Raw genomic sequence first — 16,349 nt, forward strand, 5'->3', positions numbered from 1 at the left:
TTTTTCCATATTTCGATTCTACGACTCAAATTATGGCTAGATATTAAATTTTGTAAACTTTGGTGAGGAATTTACGGAGAAATTTAAAAATTTATCTTGGTAGATTTTTTTTCATTTGCACCAAGAATAATTCACTTGGCAAACTTCTTAACATGTGCAACCAATTTTCCTTTCCCTTCCATTATGCCGGAGCTGGAATTCACTTGGCAAACTTCTTAACATGTGCAACCAATTTTCCTTTCCCTTCCATTATGCCAGAGCTGGAAAAAAGGCACCTCGTGCCTACCTATTTACATTGTGCGTGAGCAGAAAAAAAGTCCATTTCTACTTCCAAATAATTTTGGCAAAGTGTCTAAACTGCATTTGATGTTATGCCAAATTTCAAAATGGGCCAATATATAAATTAACGTATATCTTTGGAAATTTTGGAATAAAAACTGCAATTTTTTTGCAGGTATGCTTAAAAATACGTCTACTTTAAAATGATTGTAAAATTTTTATAGATTATAATTCAAAAATTTTTTTGAAAAATTTATAAAAATTATTTAAACATAAATCATGAAAAATAGGTGAATTTTATTTGGAATGAACCTAAATTTTGAAATGTGGAAGGAGGAATCAAACAAGTTTAATAAAAAAAGAGAGATTAATAAATATATACCAAACTAAATTAACATTGAGGAGCTAAAATTTTGAGAGCTAATTTTTTAAAAACTGCTCATGTGATTTTTACCAAACTTGGTAGTTGGGCGTAATTTGAGCCATAGAATTGAAATATGGGAAAAAATTGGTATGTTATTTCAGAAAAAGTCCGATTTTGTGTTAAAATACCTATATTAGAAAGATGCTATATATAAATCTAATACATATTCTAAGTCACGCTTTCAAGTCATGAAAAACTCTCGTGCGATTTTTACAAAACCTAGTAGTTTTAAGTCGTAGAATTGAAATATGGAAAAAAAATTGGTATGTTATTTCAGAAAAAGTCTGATTTCGTGTCAAAATACCTATATTAGAATGATGCTATATGTAAATCTAGTACATATCCTAAGTCGTGCTTTCAAGACATGAAAAACGCAAGTTGAATTTCGTCAATCAGCCCAGTAGAACGGGAGATATAGAACTGTCCCATTTTTTATTTGTGCATAGTGTACATATTAAAAGTTGTTTTATTAATGTAATACATACATTTAAACATACATACTGTATGCTCTCAATATTACTGTTTCTTCCAATGTGGAAGCTCTTCCAGTGTTCATACGGTCCTTAAAAGGACTTAAAAGTCCTTAGGTTCTTTGGAAACAGTTTTTTGTCCTTAGAAGTCCTTAATTTTGGCTAAAACTGGCAAAATTTCCTTAATTTTACTCATCTGACATTTTTGTCTGTTTTTTATAACTCTCATTTTGAGTGTGAATTAACATTTTAAAGAATATTTTTTTGACAACACATTGATAAATATGCATTTGATGGGTTAACATTTGGATTCTTTCCTACTTCTTAATATAAATAATGGATACTTGAGTTTTAAAAGCATGATGCCCTGCTTGGATTGAAACATTTCAAAGTAATTCTTGTTTTGTGAATGAAATACTACATCAAAAACAACTTTTTCCTTTGGTGATAGGAGTTCTTTTATTATGTGGCACTAAATTTGGAGATTCATCAACATTTTAGCAATTTCAAAATCAGGTTTTATGCAAAATTTTTTGATTTGGAGATTTGCAAACTTTTAATGATTTTCTTTACAAACATAACATTGACAAACATCTTAATGATAATAAATTAAAATTTTATTTAGGAAACAACATTAAAATAAAACATTTTTATTTTCTCTGGTGTGTTCTAAAGTGACATGGTTGTCATTGTTACCAATCTCACTTGGCTGACAAAGGTCAGCACAAGCTCATGACATTCATCATGGCAAGGAGTCATACCCCCCCCCAAGGGGTTGATGCAGGAAAAACTGTAAACCTACTGGCTAGGATCTGTACCTAGGTAGTCTCGGGAATGGAGTATAAAATTATGACGCAGGGTTCGAACGGTTCTTAAAAGTCCTTAGATTTTTTGGAATCGATTTTCGGTCCTTAATTTTGGCCAAAATCAGCAGAAGGTCCTTAATTTTAATCATCTGAAATTTCTGTCTTTTTTTACAATTGCCATTTGGAGTGTGAATTAGCATTTTGGTGGAATATTTTTGGCGATTCACTGGTGCATATATGATTATCTTTTGAATGGGTTTATAGGTTTTAATTTGTGTCTATTTCTAATATAATTGATGGGATACTAGAGTTTCTAAGCAAGAAGTGAGATATAAGCATTTCGAAATTCATTTTTTCTAATAAAGAGCTCTTAAACAACTTTTCGATTTTGAAGATGGGAATTCTTTTATTAAACTGTTCTAAATTTGGCGACTTATGAACATTTTGGCGATTTTAAGATCAGTTTCTATAGAAAATTTTTAATTCCGAGATCTGAGAATTTTTGGACGATTTTTTTTCAAAACGTCCTAACATTGATAAATTTCATTTAATTAAAATATTGTTCATAAAATATTGAAATTATTTTTAAAAAATAACATTAAAATAAAACATTTTTAATTTTTGCTGTCATATTATAAAATTTCATTTTGGCAACTTATTATACAATATTTTGAATAATATAATAAATATAAAGAAGGTATAATGCTATAAAGCACAATTTACGAAATGGCTCTTAGCAAAAGCAAAATTAGCTATGTAATTAGTTAAAAATATCTTCTTTTTAATTTTTTCATAGTAAAAGTTTTTCCCATGTAATTGTCTCAGAATATTCAAAATTCTCAGAATATGTATCAGTTTTCTCTATAAAATTAATTTTACACTTTTTCCCTCCCTTTTTTTCCAAAATTCTGGCTTTTTGATTTTACTGAATTGGTAGGGATAATTTTTCTTTAGTATTTTAGACATTGCAGCTTGGAAAGTTTAGAAGGATTTGAAGGCAATATTTATAGACTCACGATTCTGGAAGATTCGAGAAATATGTGATAAAATGAAAAATGTCTCCAACACGTAATGGATTTATTTTATTGAAAGTTTGCAATGAATTTCTTACTTTTTGGAGAACGTCTGGAAGAACAATGAATATTTGAATGTTTTACTCCTGATACTAGAATCATTTTCTTAACATGTTTATCTTCCCTTTATTTTCTCTACTTTTCACTAGACACAAGCATGGAAAATATCAAAAATGCTTCTAATCTTGTCACATGGGCAGGCAAATTATAGAAAGGGATTTTTTTTTATTAATAAAGAAATTGAAAACTTGCAATTTAAAAGATTCATCTAATATGTTTTAATGCATCATACACAGAGCTGGCACTAAGCATTTTCCCACTTAATGCAATCTCTGTGGAGCCTAAATTCTGCTTCCAATGCCTGCTCTAAATTCTAAAAATTTTGCCATTTCAAGATTTTGTTGTTCGGTGTGACACTAAATTCTAAAAATTCTGCCACAACAGCTCTGTAACCGGCCTTTACCATATATATATTTCTTCTGAATTTTCATATTACTAAAGAAATAAAATTAGCCTTTTTATATACATTCTAAATGCATTTCATGTTTTTTAGAATAACGGAAATCTTTAATTAAATCCAAAAATTCTAAAATGAAAAGGAAATGTGTTGAAGAAAGAAAATAATAAAGACAAAAAAAAATTATTCTTCAAAGAAAATGTGCAGTTATTATTATGTAAATCACCCAATTGTTTATGATTTCAGCCTTTATTATAATTTCCCATTTCTATTTCCTCATATGATAGAGATACTGAGCCAGATTAAATTAAAATTAAATTGTATAATCTTTGACCACTAGTGCACACTTTTAGTTTGAATTTCACTGTTCTTCTTTAATTACATCACCATGAGCTGTAAATGATTTTGTTAGCATCAGAACATGCCTTTGTATTCTAAGTTCTTTTTATATAAGAGGCTTATTTAAACCTTTGTCTGATATTTTAGTTATTTTAAGACATAGCGATAGTTTGCTTCACATCAGTTGGGGGGTTTCGACTATTTAACTTTTACCAAATCAAGTAAACCCTCATAGGTACATTGTGGAGAGGGTGACAAGTTAGGACATAAAGCAGTTAGGTTGATGCAGAAACTAGCTAGAGCATTATTTTGCATTTTTAGACAAATCTCTAATTGTTAGAAAAGATGCTTAAAGAGAAGGAAATCAATATAAACTAGCCAAAATGTTTGGGAAGGCTTCAAATTAAAATGACAGATAAATATTTCGTTGAGTGTTGTTGTTACAAAACATAAATGTTTTGTAGTTTTTAATGTGTAATTATCCTAATATCGTTTAAGAATCAATGTTATAAATTACATGTATTTTAAACTGTGAAATTTGATTAGATTTTGATTTTAATAGGGCTTTTTAACAAATATTGTTAAAAAATAAAATTTTATTGTGGCCATGTAAATCCATAATGACTAAGTTTGTCTAATTACCTAATTTAATTATTTATAACTAACTGCTTACCCTTAAAAATTATCTCTATGTATTAAAGCAAGTTATTGCCTTTCATTAATACTCACTGTGGTCACAAGATAAAACACAAAAACGTAAAAATTCAAGTAAAACTTATTCTTTGCATCTAGTGAGACTTAAAATAATGCAAAACAACTTATCACCTCTGGTGCTTTAATGGCTTATTGGAACCTTAAAGTATATTAACTGGGTTATAACCCCTGAAACTCTACATGAAGCTACAACACTAACTGCATCAAACAGAGCCCAACTAACTTTCAACACTTGTGAACCTACATCAGGCTATTCAGATTTGTTCTAATGAGAAGGTCTCTCTCTAGACAAGCAGCAGCAGTAACAACATTCAGTCTTTTGTTCTGAATCATGCTGATTATGATCTTACTTCTCATTTTAACCTATGCTGTTTGACATAAAATCTACCTGCTATTTACTGAACTTCTAGACTGAAAAAGTACGTGACAAAGTGAGACATTTAAAAAAATCAACATAAAGCTAACTGTGAGTAAAACGTAAATGTCACTTATCTTCTTTCAAGTATGTCCATCTGTTGTAAGTGTAAAATATTTAATGCTACTTGATAAATTGCGTAAAGTTTATTTTATTCTCAAACATATTAATAATTATGTTAATTAATTCATGTTTAGTAATAATGCAGACTACTTAGAGACCTATTTTATTTTTAGGACGGTATTACAAAAGTGAAATTCAGGCATAGATAATATTTTTAATTGAATTTATTCAGTTCCCATTTGCTCATAGGTCCTTAATTTTTTTCATTAATGGTCCTTAAAAGTACTTAATTTTCATGTGCAGAAATGTGTACGAACCCTGTATGAGCTTGTAGTTCTCCGTGACCTGTGGTTGTTCGCAGGAGTTCTGTCCTCATTTATTCGAGGGGCCCGCAGGTGGCACTAGGCATCCTGTGTAGTACGGGCAGGTAACTATTAATGGCCAATAAATTCTCCAGGCCTATAGAGCCACAGCCCAGTTCAAAACTCCAGGCCCAGATCAGCCATGGGCGAGAGAGTTCAAATTAAAGTCTGTTGCCTGTAAGAATGAAACAGCTGGTAGGAGAGTGAATTACCAAATGCTCTTGTTGGAGTTGAAATTTGGCTGACTGGTCCATCTCCTGCCTAATATAGAAGTCTTAAACTGAGGTTGGGTCCAGTTATGCGGCCACCTGAGCTCACGATGCTGGCTATTAATAAAACTATTTTCATTAAAACTAGTGGCAAGGATTCATATGCACCTGTTGTTGGTAGCAGCCTGACTTTAATTCAGTTCCACCCCAATTTTGAGATAAAGTACCTGTCGGGAAGGGGTACAAGGGTCTCTGACACCTCTTGCTCTATCATCAACCTCTCGAGAGGATTTTCTGCTTACCACATATTTAAAGGGGTACAGACAATATACCATTACAAACATTCATGCCTTCTCCGGGATTCAAACCTGAGCCCTTCAATATGGCAGTCAGAGTCACTAACCACTATTCTGGTTGGGTGGCTAAAGTGACATCATTTTGGTGACTTCGAAATATTTTGATTCTGAAAAATAAACAAGATAATAAATGCTATAAAGCACAGTTTCCAAAATATATTTCAGGAAAAAAAATGCCTCTGTAATTATTTAAAAATTGATATCATTTTTTTTTTTTTTTTTTAAATATTTTACATGCTAAGAGATTTTTCTCTTGTCAGAGGCATAGCTATTTTTTTCAGTGACTTTGCCGCCCTTTCTGTGTGCCAAGAATGAAACATGTTTAATTCTAAAATTTTATAACATCAATTTGGCACCCCTGGATTGCTGCACCCGGGGATAGATGTTCCTCCTTGCTCCACCCTAACTACGCCACTTCTCTGGTAATTGTTTCAGAATATTTAAATGTGTACCAGTTTTCTCTCGAAAATTCTCTTTACTGTTATCTTTTCTGATTTCTTTTTTTTTTTTTTTTTTCAAAAATCTTCTAATTTTTTTATTTTACAGAGTTGGTAGGGATAATTTTTCTTTTGGATTTTAGACTTGCACCTCAGAAGGTCTAAAGTCAAGATTTGTAGGTTTTAATTTTGAAGGCAAGATTTATAGATGCACAATTTCCAGAAAATTGTGATGAAATGAAAAGTATCTTAATGGTATTAACATATAATGGATGTGTTTTATAGGAAATTTATGATAAATTACATATTTTTAGGAAAATTGTTGGAAGAAAAGTGAAAAGAAAATTATTTGCATTTTCTCGTTTTGATCCCAGAAGGCTTTCTCTTAATATGTTTATCTTCCCTTTATTTTCTTATCTTTACAATTGACGCAAAAATCAAAGCAATTAAAGAAAGTAAAGAAATTTAAAAATGACAATTAGTTACAAGATCCATTATTCATCATGTCTCTCAGTGCCTGCCCTAAATTCTAAAAATTTTGCGACTTTGGCTTCGGTGCTAGTCTTGGCCTTATATCAGTGTATGTTTGTTTTCCATATTCATATTGTAAAGAAATAAAACTAGCAGTTTTCTCGATACATTCTAAGTACAATCAGTTCTTTAGAATAATAACAATCCTTAAGTTTGAAAATTCTAAAATGAAGAGGAAATTCATTGAAAAAGAAATTGGTTTTATAAAGAAGAAAATTATTTTTCAAAGGTACATTGTTGAAATATTAACAAATTAGGAGATGAAGCAAAGACTACTGGGAACATTGATTTGTTTATTGAAAGAAATAAACTTAGAAAAGATGCTAAAGAGAAGGAAATCTATGTAAATTAGCTAAAATACTGGATTATGGTCAAATTAAAAAGATGCATAAACATTTTGTTGTTTTTCTTGCTAATGTCATTTTAGAATCAGTTTCATAAATTATAACTGCTCTTAAATGCTTAGTGCTTTTCTAATGGACATTTTTTAGAAATAAAAAATATATAATTGTAACAATGTAAATTTTTTATTACTAAGAATATCTAACTACGTAATTTGATTATTTGCAACTAACTGCTCACACTTAGAAATTATATCTACATGCTAAGATGAGTTATCTCCTTTCCTTAATCCTTATTATGTATGCAAAATACAACACAAAAATGTAAAAATTAACACAAAAATTTATTCCTTGCAGCTAATGAGACCTTAAAATAATACAAAACAACCTATCATCTCTGATACTTCAGTGGCTTATTAGAACTTTATATTAAATACTGTATATTAACTGGGTTACAATTTCAGCAAATATACACAAAGCTATGACATTTACTGGGTCAAAGGGCAACTAACTTTCAGCACATATAAATATTAGGCATTCACATCTATTCTGATCTGCGGCTCTCTGTCTTTAAGCAAGCAAGTGTGGTGGCACCAAGTAACCTGCTGTTTTGAGTCATGCTGATTATTATTTTACTTAACACTTTAACTTATAATATTTGACATATACCTGTAGATTGAGCAAATATGTGATGACATAAGGCAAAAAAGAAATAATTGATGTTAATCTAACTATTAGAAAACATTAAACAAAGAGCCACTAATTTTCTGTAAAATATGTAGGCTTATTATAAGTGCAAAATGTTAATCTTTCAATAAATTTTTTAATTTAATTCTAATTACTTCAAAAAACATGAAAAATTAATTTTGTTATTGAATTTGTTTTACATTAAACACAATCTAAGTTAAATATTAGATTATTTTTAATAATCTAATATTTAACTTACATTATGTTTAATAATAATGCATCCTACTTACAGATTTATTTTATTCTTACAAATTGCATAAGCAAAGTTCAGGTGTAGGTTATTGCTTTAGTTTATTCAGTTCTTATTTGCTTGATAGGTCCTTGAATTTTTTTTGTTGATGGACCTTAAAATTACTTAATTTCTAGGTGTTCCTACGTTCCGCATATCTATGAACTCCGTTTGCATTATTTTCCCCTGCACACATGGAATAGCTCACATTCTTGTAGAGCACTCAAATGCACTTATTCACTCAAATGTTTTCTAATTTAGCTGCTGTCAACTCATGACTAGGTTTGTGTCATTGTTTGATTAGCTGTTCTGTTTCCATTTGCAAGCCTATAGATATAGAACTTGTTTTGCAAACTCTGCAATCATGTAGTCAAGCATTCTGCTTGAAATCTGCACTGAGAAGGATGATTTGTGCTGTGACGATTATGTGCATAGAGATGGTAGAGGCATGTTGAGAATCTTCTCAACATCCCATCTTCTATCTTTATGTGCCATTTTGGCAACAATGTGAGTTTCCAATCAGCATATTTGCATTGAAACAAATATGCATAAGTAAAGATTATTAGACATTAAGCAAGCTAAGTAAAGTCATTAGCTAAAGATAGTGACTTTACTTAGAAGAGCCTGATTTCATGTTAAAATGTAAAAATTGTCTAATTAGCTTTAGGCATTCTCCCTGGTTAAGAGTTTTAGAGCATTCTGTGATCATGGTCTGTTTGGTATATTTTTGCAGATGAATTAGTTACGCTTCTTTAGTTTTCTTGTAGTTAAGCCCTTTGATTCCTTATGGCTGGAGATAAAATCAGAAATATTAAGGAATTGTTGGTTGATATTACACCTTCCCTGAACTGGAGCTCTTTTGTGAAAGACACATTTGTAATTTACAGAGATCTTCTGTAGCTGGTAATGGAAGTTGCTATTTTTGTAATATCTGGTAATGTTATTGGGTAAATTATTACCTTTATTGGAGAAGTCAAACATGAATGCTGATTCTTGTCATTTGACTTCTCCAATAATCATTATTCGGCATGTTTTTACAAGCTGAGTTATTACCTGCTAATAAGTTCACTTTCTTTGGCATTGAGATTGTTATTTGTGTAGGAAATGCATATGAAAATTCTTATATTTTAATGCATTGCTGTTAAATTAAACTAATGCAACAGACTGAGTATAAATAACATGTTGTGTTTGAGATTTATAAGATTATGGGTGACACTTAACACTGTGTGTTGTAATGTTTACATTCCATATGCTTATAATATAAACAATATTATACATAAAACAATGGCTGATATTTTGTATATTTTGTTTGAATGTCTACTTTCATATATTGTTTCACGAAAATATAGTAAATTTAAATAATTTTCTTGTGCCATTGCTGCAAGGAATGATATTTGAATTTAACAAATATTCTCTATTCGTATAAAACTAATATAAATTAAGAAATTTTAATTGCAAAAATAAAAAATTAATTATTGCTGCGAACTAATTTACAATACCATTTAAATTCTAAGAGCATGTGTAAATTAAGTGCACATATTTAAAACCATGAAAAAAAATATAATTCCAAATATTAATCTCAAAATTTTTTTTACAGAATTTTTAAGACCATATTAATTTGCATAAGTGAATAATTGTTCATTTAAAAATTAGGAAGTAAAATGACTAGGAATTAAATTATTAATTAAATGTCAATATAATTAAGAGTAGAAAACCAAATTTTTTAGAAAACCAAAGTAATTTAGAAACTCTTGCCTATTGAAAACTTCTCCTACATGAATATTTTAATTAAATAATTAAATTTAATTAAAATATTAATTAAATATTTAATTATTAATTTAAATTAAAATAATAATTAAATGTCAATATAATTAAGAGTAGAAAACCAAATTCCAGTAGAAACCAAAAATAGTTAAGAGTAGAAAATGAATATTTTAATTAAATAATTAAATTTAATTGACATTTAATTAAAATATTAATTAAATGTCAATATAATTAAGAGTAGAGAACCAAAGTAATTTAGAAACTTGCCTATTGAAAACTTTCCCTACAGGAATATTTTAATTTCTAGTTATTTTACTTGCTAAATTTCTCAAAATTCCTACTAATTTAAATTTGTTTTTTAATAATTGACAACATTTGATTTTTTTTTTTTTTTTTTTTTTTTTAAATTTTACTGTACCCTAGCCTATATGGATGACAAAACACAAATTGAGTAATTGAAGAGTTAGGTTTGGAGCCAACTATCCCTAAGTCTGTCTCCTGCCTGCTCAACAATTATTCACTTATGCAAATTAATTTGGTCTTAAAAATTCCTTAAAAAATATTTGAGATTAATTTTTTGGAATTATCTATTTTTTCATGGTTTTAGATACATGCACTTAATTTACATATGCTCTTAGAATTTAAATGATACTGTAAATTAGTTTGCAGTAATAATACATTTTTTTTATTTTTGAAATTAATTTATATTAGCTTTATAGAAATAGAGAATATTTGTTAAATTACTTTCATATATTTATGCATTTTTCACTGCCTGTTTTCTGTTATATGTAGTTGCTAATGTTTAATGTTCTTTATGAATATATTGAATTTTTCACATGAAAAATCATTGAAACTAAAAACCAGTGTAAATTTTTTAACATTTTATTCTTTGATTATTTAGGCTAAAATTATGAGAAAGAAAACTGATATTGCCCACTCGAGAACTGAGTGCAGTATATTGCGGAGAGTCCATGTAAATACAAAAATTTATAGTTTTCTTTGTATTAAATAGATGTATATGTATATTTTTCTCTTTTAAATTTTTTTACTGAGTTAATTCCTTTGTTTTCATGTTAAAGATTTAATTTTTTACTAATTTAGTTTTCTTTCTTGCTGTGCTATTTTACTTTGTATACATTACCTGACAGAGAAAATGCAATACCAAGTCTGGTTGTACAATTTGCAAACTGCAAAGAATATGCAAATGAATGATTAATGGAAATGTTCTGAAATGCAATTTTATCACATGATAAATTAAGTCGGACTCTTTCATCTTCTTTTCATTTTCAAAAGAATAACCAGTTTTAAAAACAGAAAAAATATAAAGTTGTTCTTTTTGGAAGAAAGAGAGAGAAGACAACTTTGCCTTCATTCAGCTTAAATGTAATTTATTTAATTTTTCCTATCTCATTTTAGCTTGAACAAAAGTCTTTCAACATAGCTAAAATTAAAAGTTAAAATACTGTCTATGATGAATGCATAGTTACTGCCAACTGCAGACACTGCATTGCCTGATATGGTGAGCTTGAATGGAAAATTGAAAACAGTTTTATTCATTTTCATAATAGTAATGAAACTGTGTTTTGTTTAGAACTGGGGAAAAAAAAATAATATTTACGTCAGAGCTAATGTCTATGCCAAAGATGAGATGTTTATTGAAGCAAAAACCTTTTTTCGAATACTTTTTGATTCTTTACTTCTTTAAACTGTTTCATCAGTTTTTATAAAACAGCAGGAATGCTAGAAATGAAAAATTTTTTAAGGTTCAAGGTTCCAATTTTTTTAAATTGGAAAATTTTTATAAAGGGCTTAAATTTTTACTATAAAATTAATTCTCAGGTAAAGATGGATTCTCAGGTAAAGATATGGTAAAGATGCATAGGCAGGCTTAGGAAAAAAGCTCTCTCATCGCTTATTTATTTAAAATTGAAAAAAAAAATATTGTAACACTTTTTTACTTAATGCTACATGTTTCAAATCCATATTTTTTAAATTATTTCAACATATTTGATAAAACATTTTACAGCTCAAAGCATTTCAAAATTAAAAAAAAAAACAATCATCTTCTTTTGTTTCAATCATGTTTCTTAAACTGTTTGAGTCCAATAGTCAGTAAAATTCTTGTCAAGAAATGCCAAGTAGTCATTTACTTTAATACTGAAATACAGTGAAGTTGCATGATACTATTTGCTTTAATTAAAATACTACCTAATTTTAATATATTGAGTGACCCATAAGTCTGTTAACATTTGAAAATTCAATAGTTCACTGAATAATGCAGTAAAGGAAGTAAAAATAGACACATATGCATGAAATGTCATGGGGTTTTATTGAAAGAAAAAAAGATGCTTAAAATGACCAACAGATGGGCACTTCTTATGATAACAAAAGCAATAATTAGCATAACAATTGATTTTTTAGCAAAGATTATTGTCTTAATAACAAATTTTCAACATGTTGGCCATCATTCACCAACAATACTTATATAGTCGAGGGAAAGTGTTATGAACAGCACTGTACAGCATATTTGTAGGTATGGTGAGAAATTGCCATCAGTTGTTGTCTTGTAGTATCCCTAATGAGGTCAAACGATCACAGTAGACATGTAATTTCAGGTAACCTCACGATGTGGGCAAGGAATCGTTCACATGCGTAGCAATGTGGGGTGAAGTGCCATCCTGCACAAAAGTCATACCCTCCAACAGGTCTTTATTAGCCAGGTTAGAGATAATGCGATTCTGCAACATATCAGTGTACCTCTCATCCATCGCACTGCCAGTTTGAGTAGCAGAACAATGCATTTTCTTGAAGAAAAAGTGGTCCAATAATAATTGATATGATAAATCTGCAACACACCATGACCAACACCCGTACGCAAGAATAGAAAAGTGACAAAATCATAAAGGGAATGATACTCTCTTTTACTACAACTCATTTTATACACAATTCTCAATGCGGTGTCACTGTCATTTTGCTGCCCAGTGTCGTATGCTAGCTTTTTTTTTTTTTTTTTTTTGTATTTTTTCTTTCAGTAAAACTCAATGCCAATTCAAGCATGTGTGTCAGTTTTTATGTCTTTACCTTCATTATTTCATAAATTATTGAATTTTCAAATGTTAATAGACCTATTGGCCATCCAATGCATATAAATACATAAAGAAACTTAATAAGAGGCAAAAATAAAAAACAAATTTTTTATACCCGTCCTGCATTATAGCTGCAGGATTGAAGTAAAATAAACTTCTAAGCATCTAAAGTAAAATTTTGCATTTTTTGTTTTTGAATTTGTGTACTACATTGATTCTTTTTTAAATTTTGAATTGTTTAGATTTTGTGTTAAACCTCTTATACAAGGATGCAATGATTAATATTGCTAAAGAATTGCCTTGCTTTGACTCCAGTTTACTTTTACATTAGATGCTTTATAGTATATATATACACATATGTATATATATATATGTTTATAGTATATATATACACATATGTATATATATAAGTTTATAGTATATATATATACATATATAGAGAGAGAAAGAGAACACATGTTTGGGAAATGACGATAAAAGTAACTAGAACAAATTATATTACTTATATACAGTCTGTAAAATTATGAAAAAAGGAATGAGGAAAAGAATAGGTATCAATAAAATTTAGCTCATAGACTTTGGCACATTCCAAACACACATTCAGTTGTGCTTTGTGATCAAATGTAATGCCGTATTTTAATATAAAATCTGTAATATAATACAGTACAAAGTCCATAATCGGGACTCACGGTGATTCCAGGTTAGGGGTTACTCTAGATTATAGATCATCAATTTAAATCTGGTAAGATGGAATGCAGAAATTATACAATTAAAAATATGAAACCGTAATTTATGAAATAACGAGCAATTATGATCTAAAGGGTATCAAAATTTGCAACAAAAAAAAACTTACTATTTATTTGTTTACTTTAGTAAACATTTCTATCATTTAGTAAACATTTGTAAGTTGTTTAAGTTGCTTCGTTTTTTTGTGCTGGTACTTTCCTCTTCAATTCTATGAATAGATATAATTTCTTGTTCAGTTACAAAGTTCCACTGTTCAAGACCTGTAAAGGCCCATCCACACTCGAAACGTAGCTGACGAACGCGCTTTTACATTAACAGTCAAGTCGTCATTCTAGTACTTGGTATTTACTGCTAAGAGTATTAACCAATAATTATCCGGCCTCAGATATTAGCATTTAATTTTTTGAATAGAGGTGCGTAAGCACCGTGCCCTCGGGCAAAAGAAACATAGGTGGCAAAGCAGGGTAAATTAAGGTGAGATAACTATTAAAGTATAAATAATAATTTGCATACAGAGTAGGTGCATAGAGCTTGATTCGGTGCAGTAGAGAGCAGAGCTGGAGCAAATCGCATGTATTCGTTACCGAGTCAGGGGGGGCCCAAGAGTGATGCGCAGTGCAGGGAGAAAGTTATGCCACATACGCATGACGTCATGTGGGTGACAGCGTTAGTTCTTGGCGTTTATTTACTTTCGTTGCATCAACAGTTTGATTTGATTTGTGTTGTTAATTTGCTATTATACCTAAGCGGAAGTGGCAAATTGTGCTATAGCGTTGTGTCAGAATTATACACGTTAATACGTTTTTTGGCGGAAAACGCTTTTTACAATCAGATAAAATAACTATTTTTTTTAATGAATTTATGTAGTTTTCATACATAACTGTGATGTAATTTTACATTTATTTTTCATTTTACTGCTATTTTACATTTAAATTGAAAAATTTCTCATTTTAAATCATTTTTTATCATAATCTTCATTTTGTGTATGAGACTTACATCGTAGTGAGATATTTAAACTCAGTGTCATGTTTACCAATACTGAGTACCTAAATGATTAGTTAATAAATTTGCGTATCCAACTTCATTCACATGTTTTGGTTACTTTCTTTACATCCCAAACGTAACTCTATGTATTGAAGCAGCGTCTGGGTTAAGCTTTGCGAACTGAGTAAACTGATACATGCCTCACCGTGAGGAAAGGACAATTTCTCGACCACACTATGCTGCAAACATCGAATGAGTGAGTGACATATTTCCTTCAGTGTTACTTAACTGATGCATACAGGTATGTGTGATGTAATTTAATTGATATAACTTACACATGCTTGAACCTAAAGGAAAACAAATCTGTGTATAATGCTAGAATACAAATAGCGAAAGAGAAAGTAAGATATTCTGTTCAGTGTTATTTAACTGCTGCATATGTTTTAATTTTGATTCCATATAACTTGTTTTTAATTATAAGAGAAAGAAAAATAATTCAATATTGAAAACATATTTCGAGTATAACAAAAGTATTTTAAGAAACAAGCTAATAAAAATACATTAGTGATTAAAAATATTGAATTTGTGTACAGACTGAATTGAAATTAAGATGTGGTGGTGTATTTAATTATGGCAAAGCACACTAGGGCTATCTGCGTAATAGGTGTGATGCCTTCGTGGAGGACTTTCTCAGGGAAACTGGCTCGTATACACGTTACGCATGAGGAAAACCACGAAAACACCCATGCAGCCAGCCCGTTCGCGGGATTCGGACCGAACTACCCAGTGTTCAGCGACTTTACCGCTCGGCCGCTGGTGGGCCGAAACTAAGATGTAAGGCAAGTTTATTATTATTATTATTGTGCGTATATGTGTAAGAAAATGTATTTTAATTGTTCCATTTTTAATGTATGAAAGGAAGAATAGGATACCAATATCGAAGATTATTTACTATAGCAAATAATCACGTCAGGATAAATGTAATATAGAAATCTTGGGAGTGTAAGGGATTATAAGAGTACTTTTAGATTATACTGAAAATATACGCACTTCTGCTAAAATCTGAAGTGAATCAGTATGAAGTGACTTTTCACTTTAAAAAGAATGTGATAAGTATACTATTTAAAAGTATAATGACGGATATTAAGAAATTTGTAGAATTTTATGGTATTTAAATATGAATTTGTTAAGTCAAATCTTTTTATATATATTTTTGCTTGAGATATGTAATTTAAACTGAAAATCACGATCATATATTTCTCATGGAAAGTGCATGAGCAATGAAAATAAATAGAATAATACTTTTTGATTATGTTTTTAGCATGGTCTTAGCAGTTATGCCATCATGTGTTCTGTTCAACAAGATTTATTTAGTGCAAACAATACTACGAAAAAATATTGAAAAATACCTTGTTTTACAATATTTATTTCCCTTAATTAACTTAAATATCGTTTTTCATTTTCTAATGCTTTCCTTTACGAAAAGAATTTAATGTTTACAAATTTTCAGCATTCG

The 16,349-nt window shown here is 29.6% G+C and overlaps 1 protein-coding gene and 1 long non-coding RNA gene across 2 annotated transcripts in view; one reads left to right on the top strand and one right to left on the bottom strand.

Moving 5' to 3' along the window:
• The window catches only part of LOC146994892 (ribosomal protein S6 kinase beta-2-like), a 94,443-nt gene that overhangs the window by 11,615 nt on the left and 66,479 nt on the right, over window positions 1-16,349 (top strand). The window contains exon 5 of the mRNA XM_085824618.1: window positions 10,918-10,989. Within this exon, the coding sequence (XP_085680744.1) occupies window positions 10,918-10,989 (72 nt within the window). The remainder of the gene's footprint in view (window positions 1-10,917; window positions 10,990-16,349) is intronic.
• Window positions 10,391-14,472, bottom strand: LOC146994893 (uncharacterized). Its single transcript, XR_015043296.1, has 2 exons — window positions 13,956-14,472; window positions 10,391-12,173 (listed from the first exon to the last, which is right to left on the bottom strand). It is a non-coding gene; the product is annotated as an uncharacterized LOC146994893 (long non-coding RNA).

This window comes from Stegodyphus dumicola, chromosome 10, assembly GCF_044657685.1.
Source record: "Stegodyphus dumicola isolate Sdum_Otavi_A_Nest chromosome 10, ASM4465768v1".
Classification (NCBI taxonomy): Eukaryota; Metazoa; Arthropoda; class Arachnida; order Araneae; family Eresidae; genus Stegodyphus; species Stegodyphus dumicola.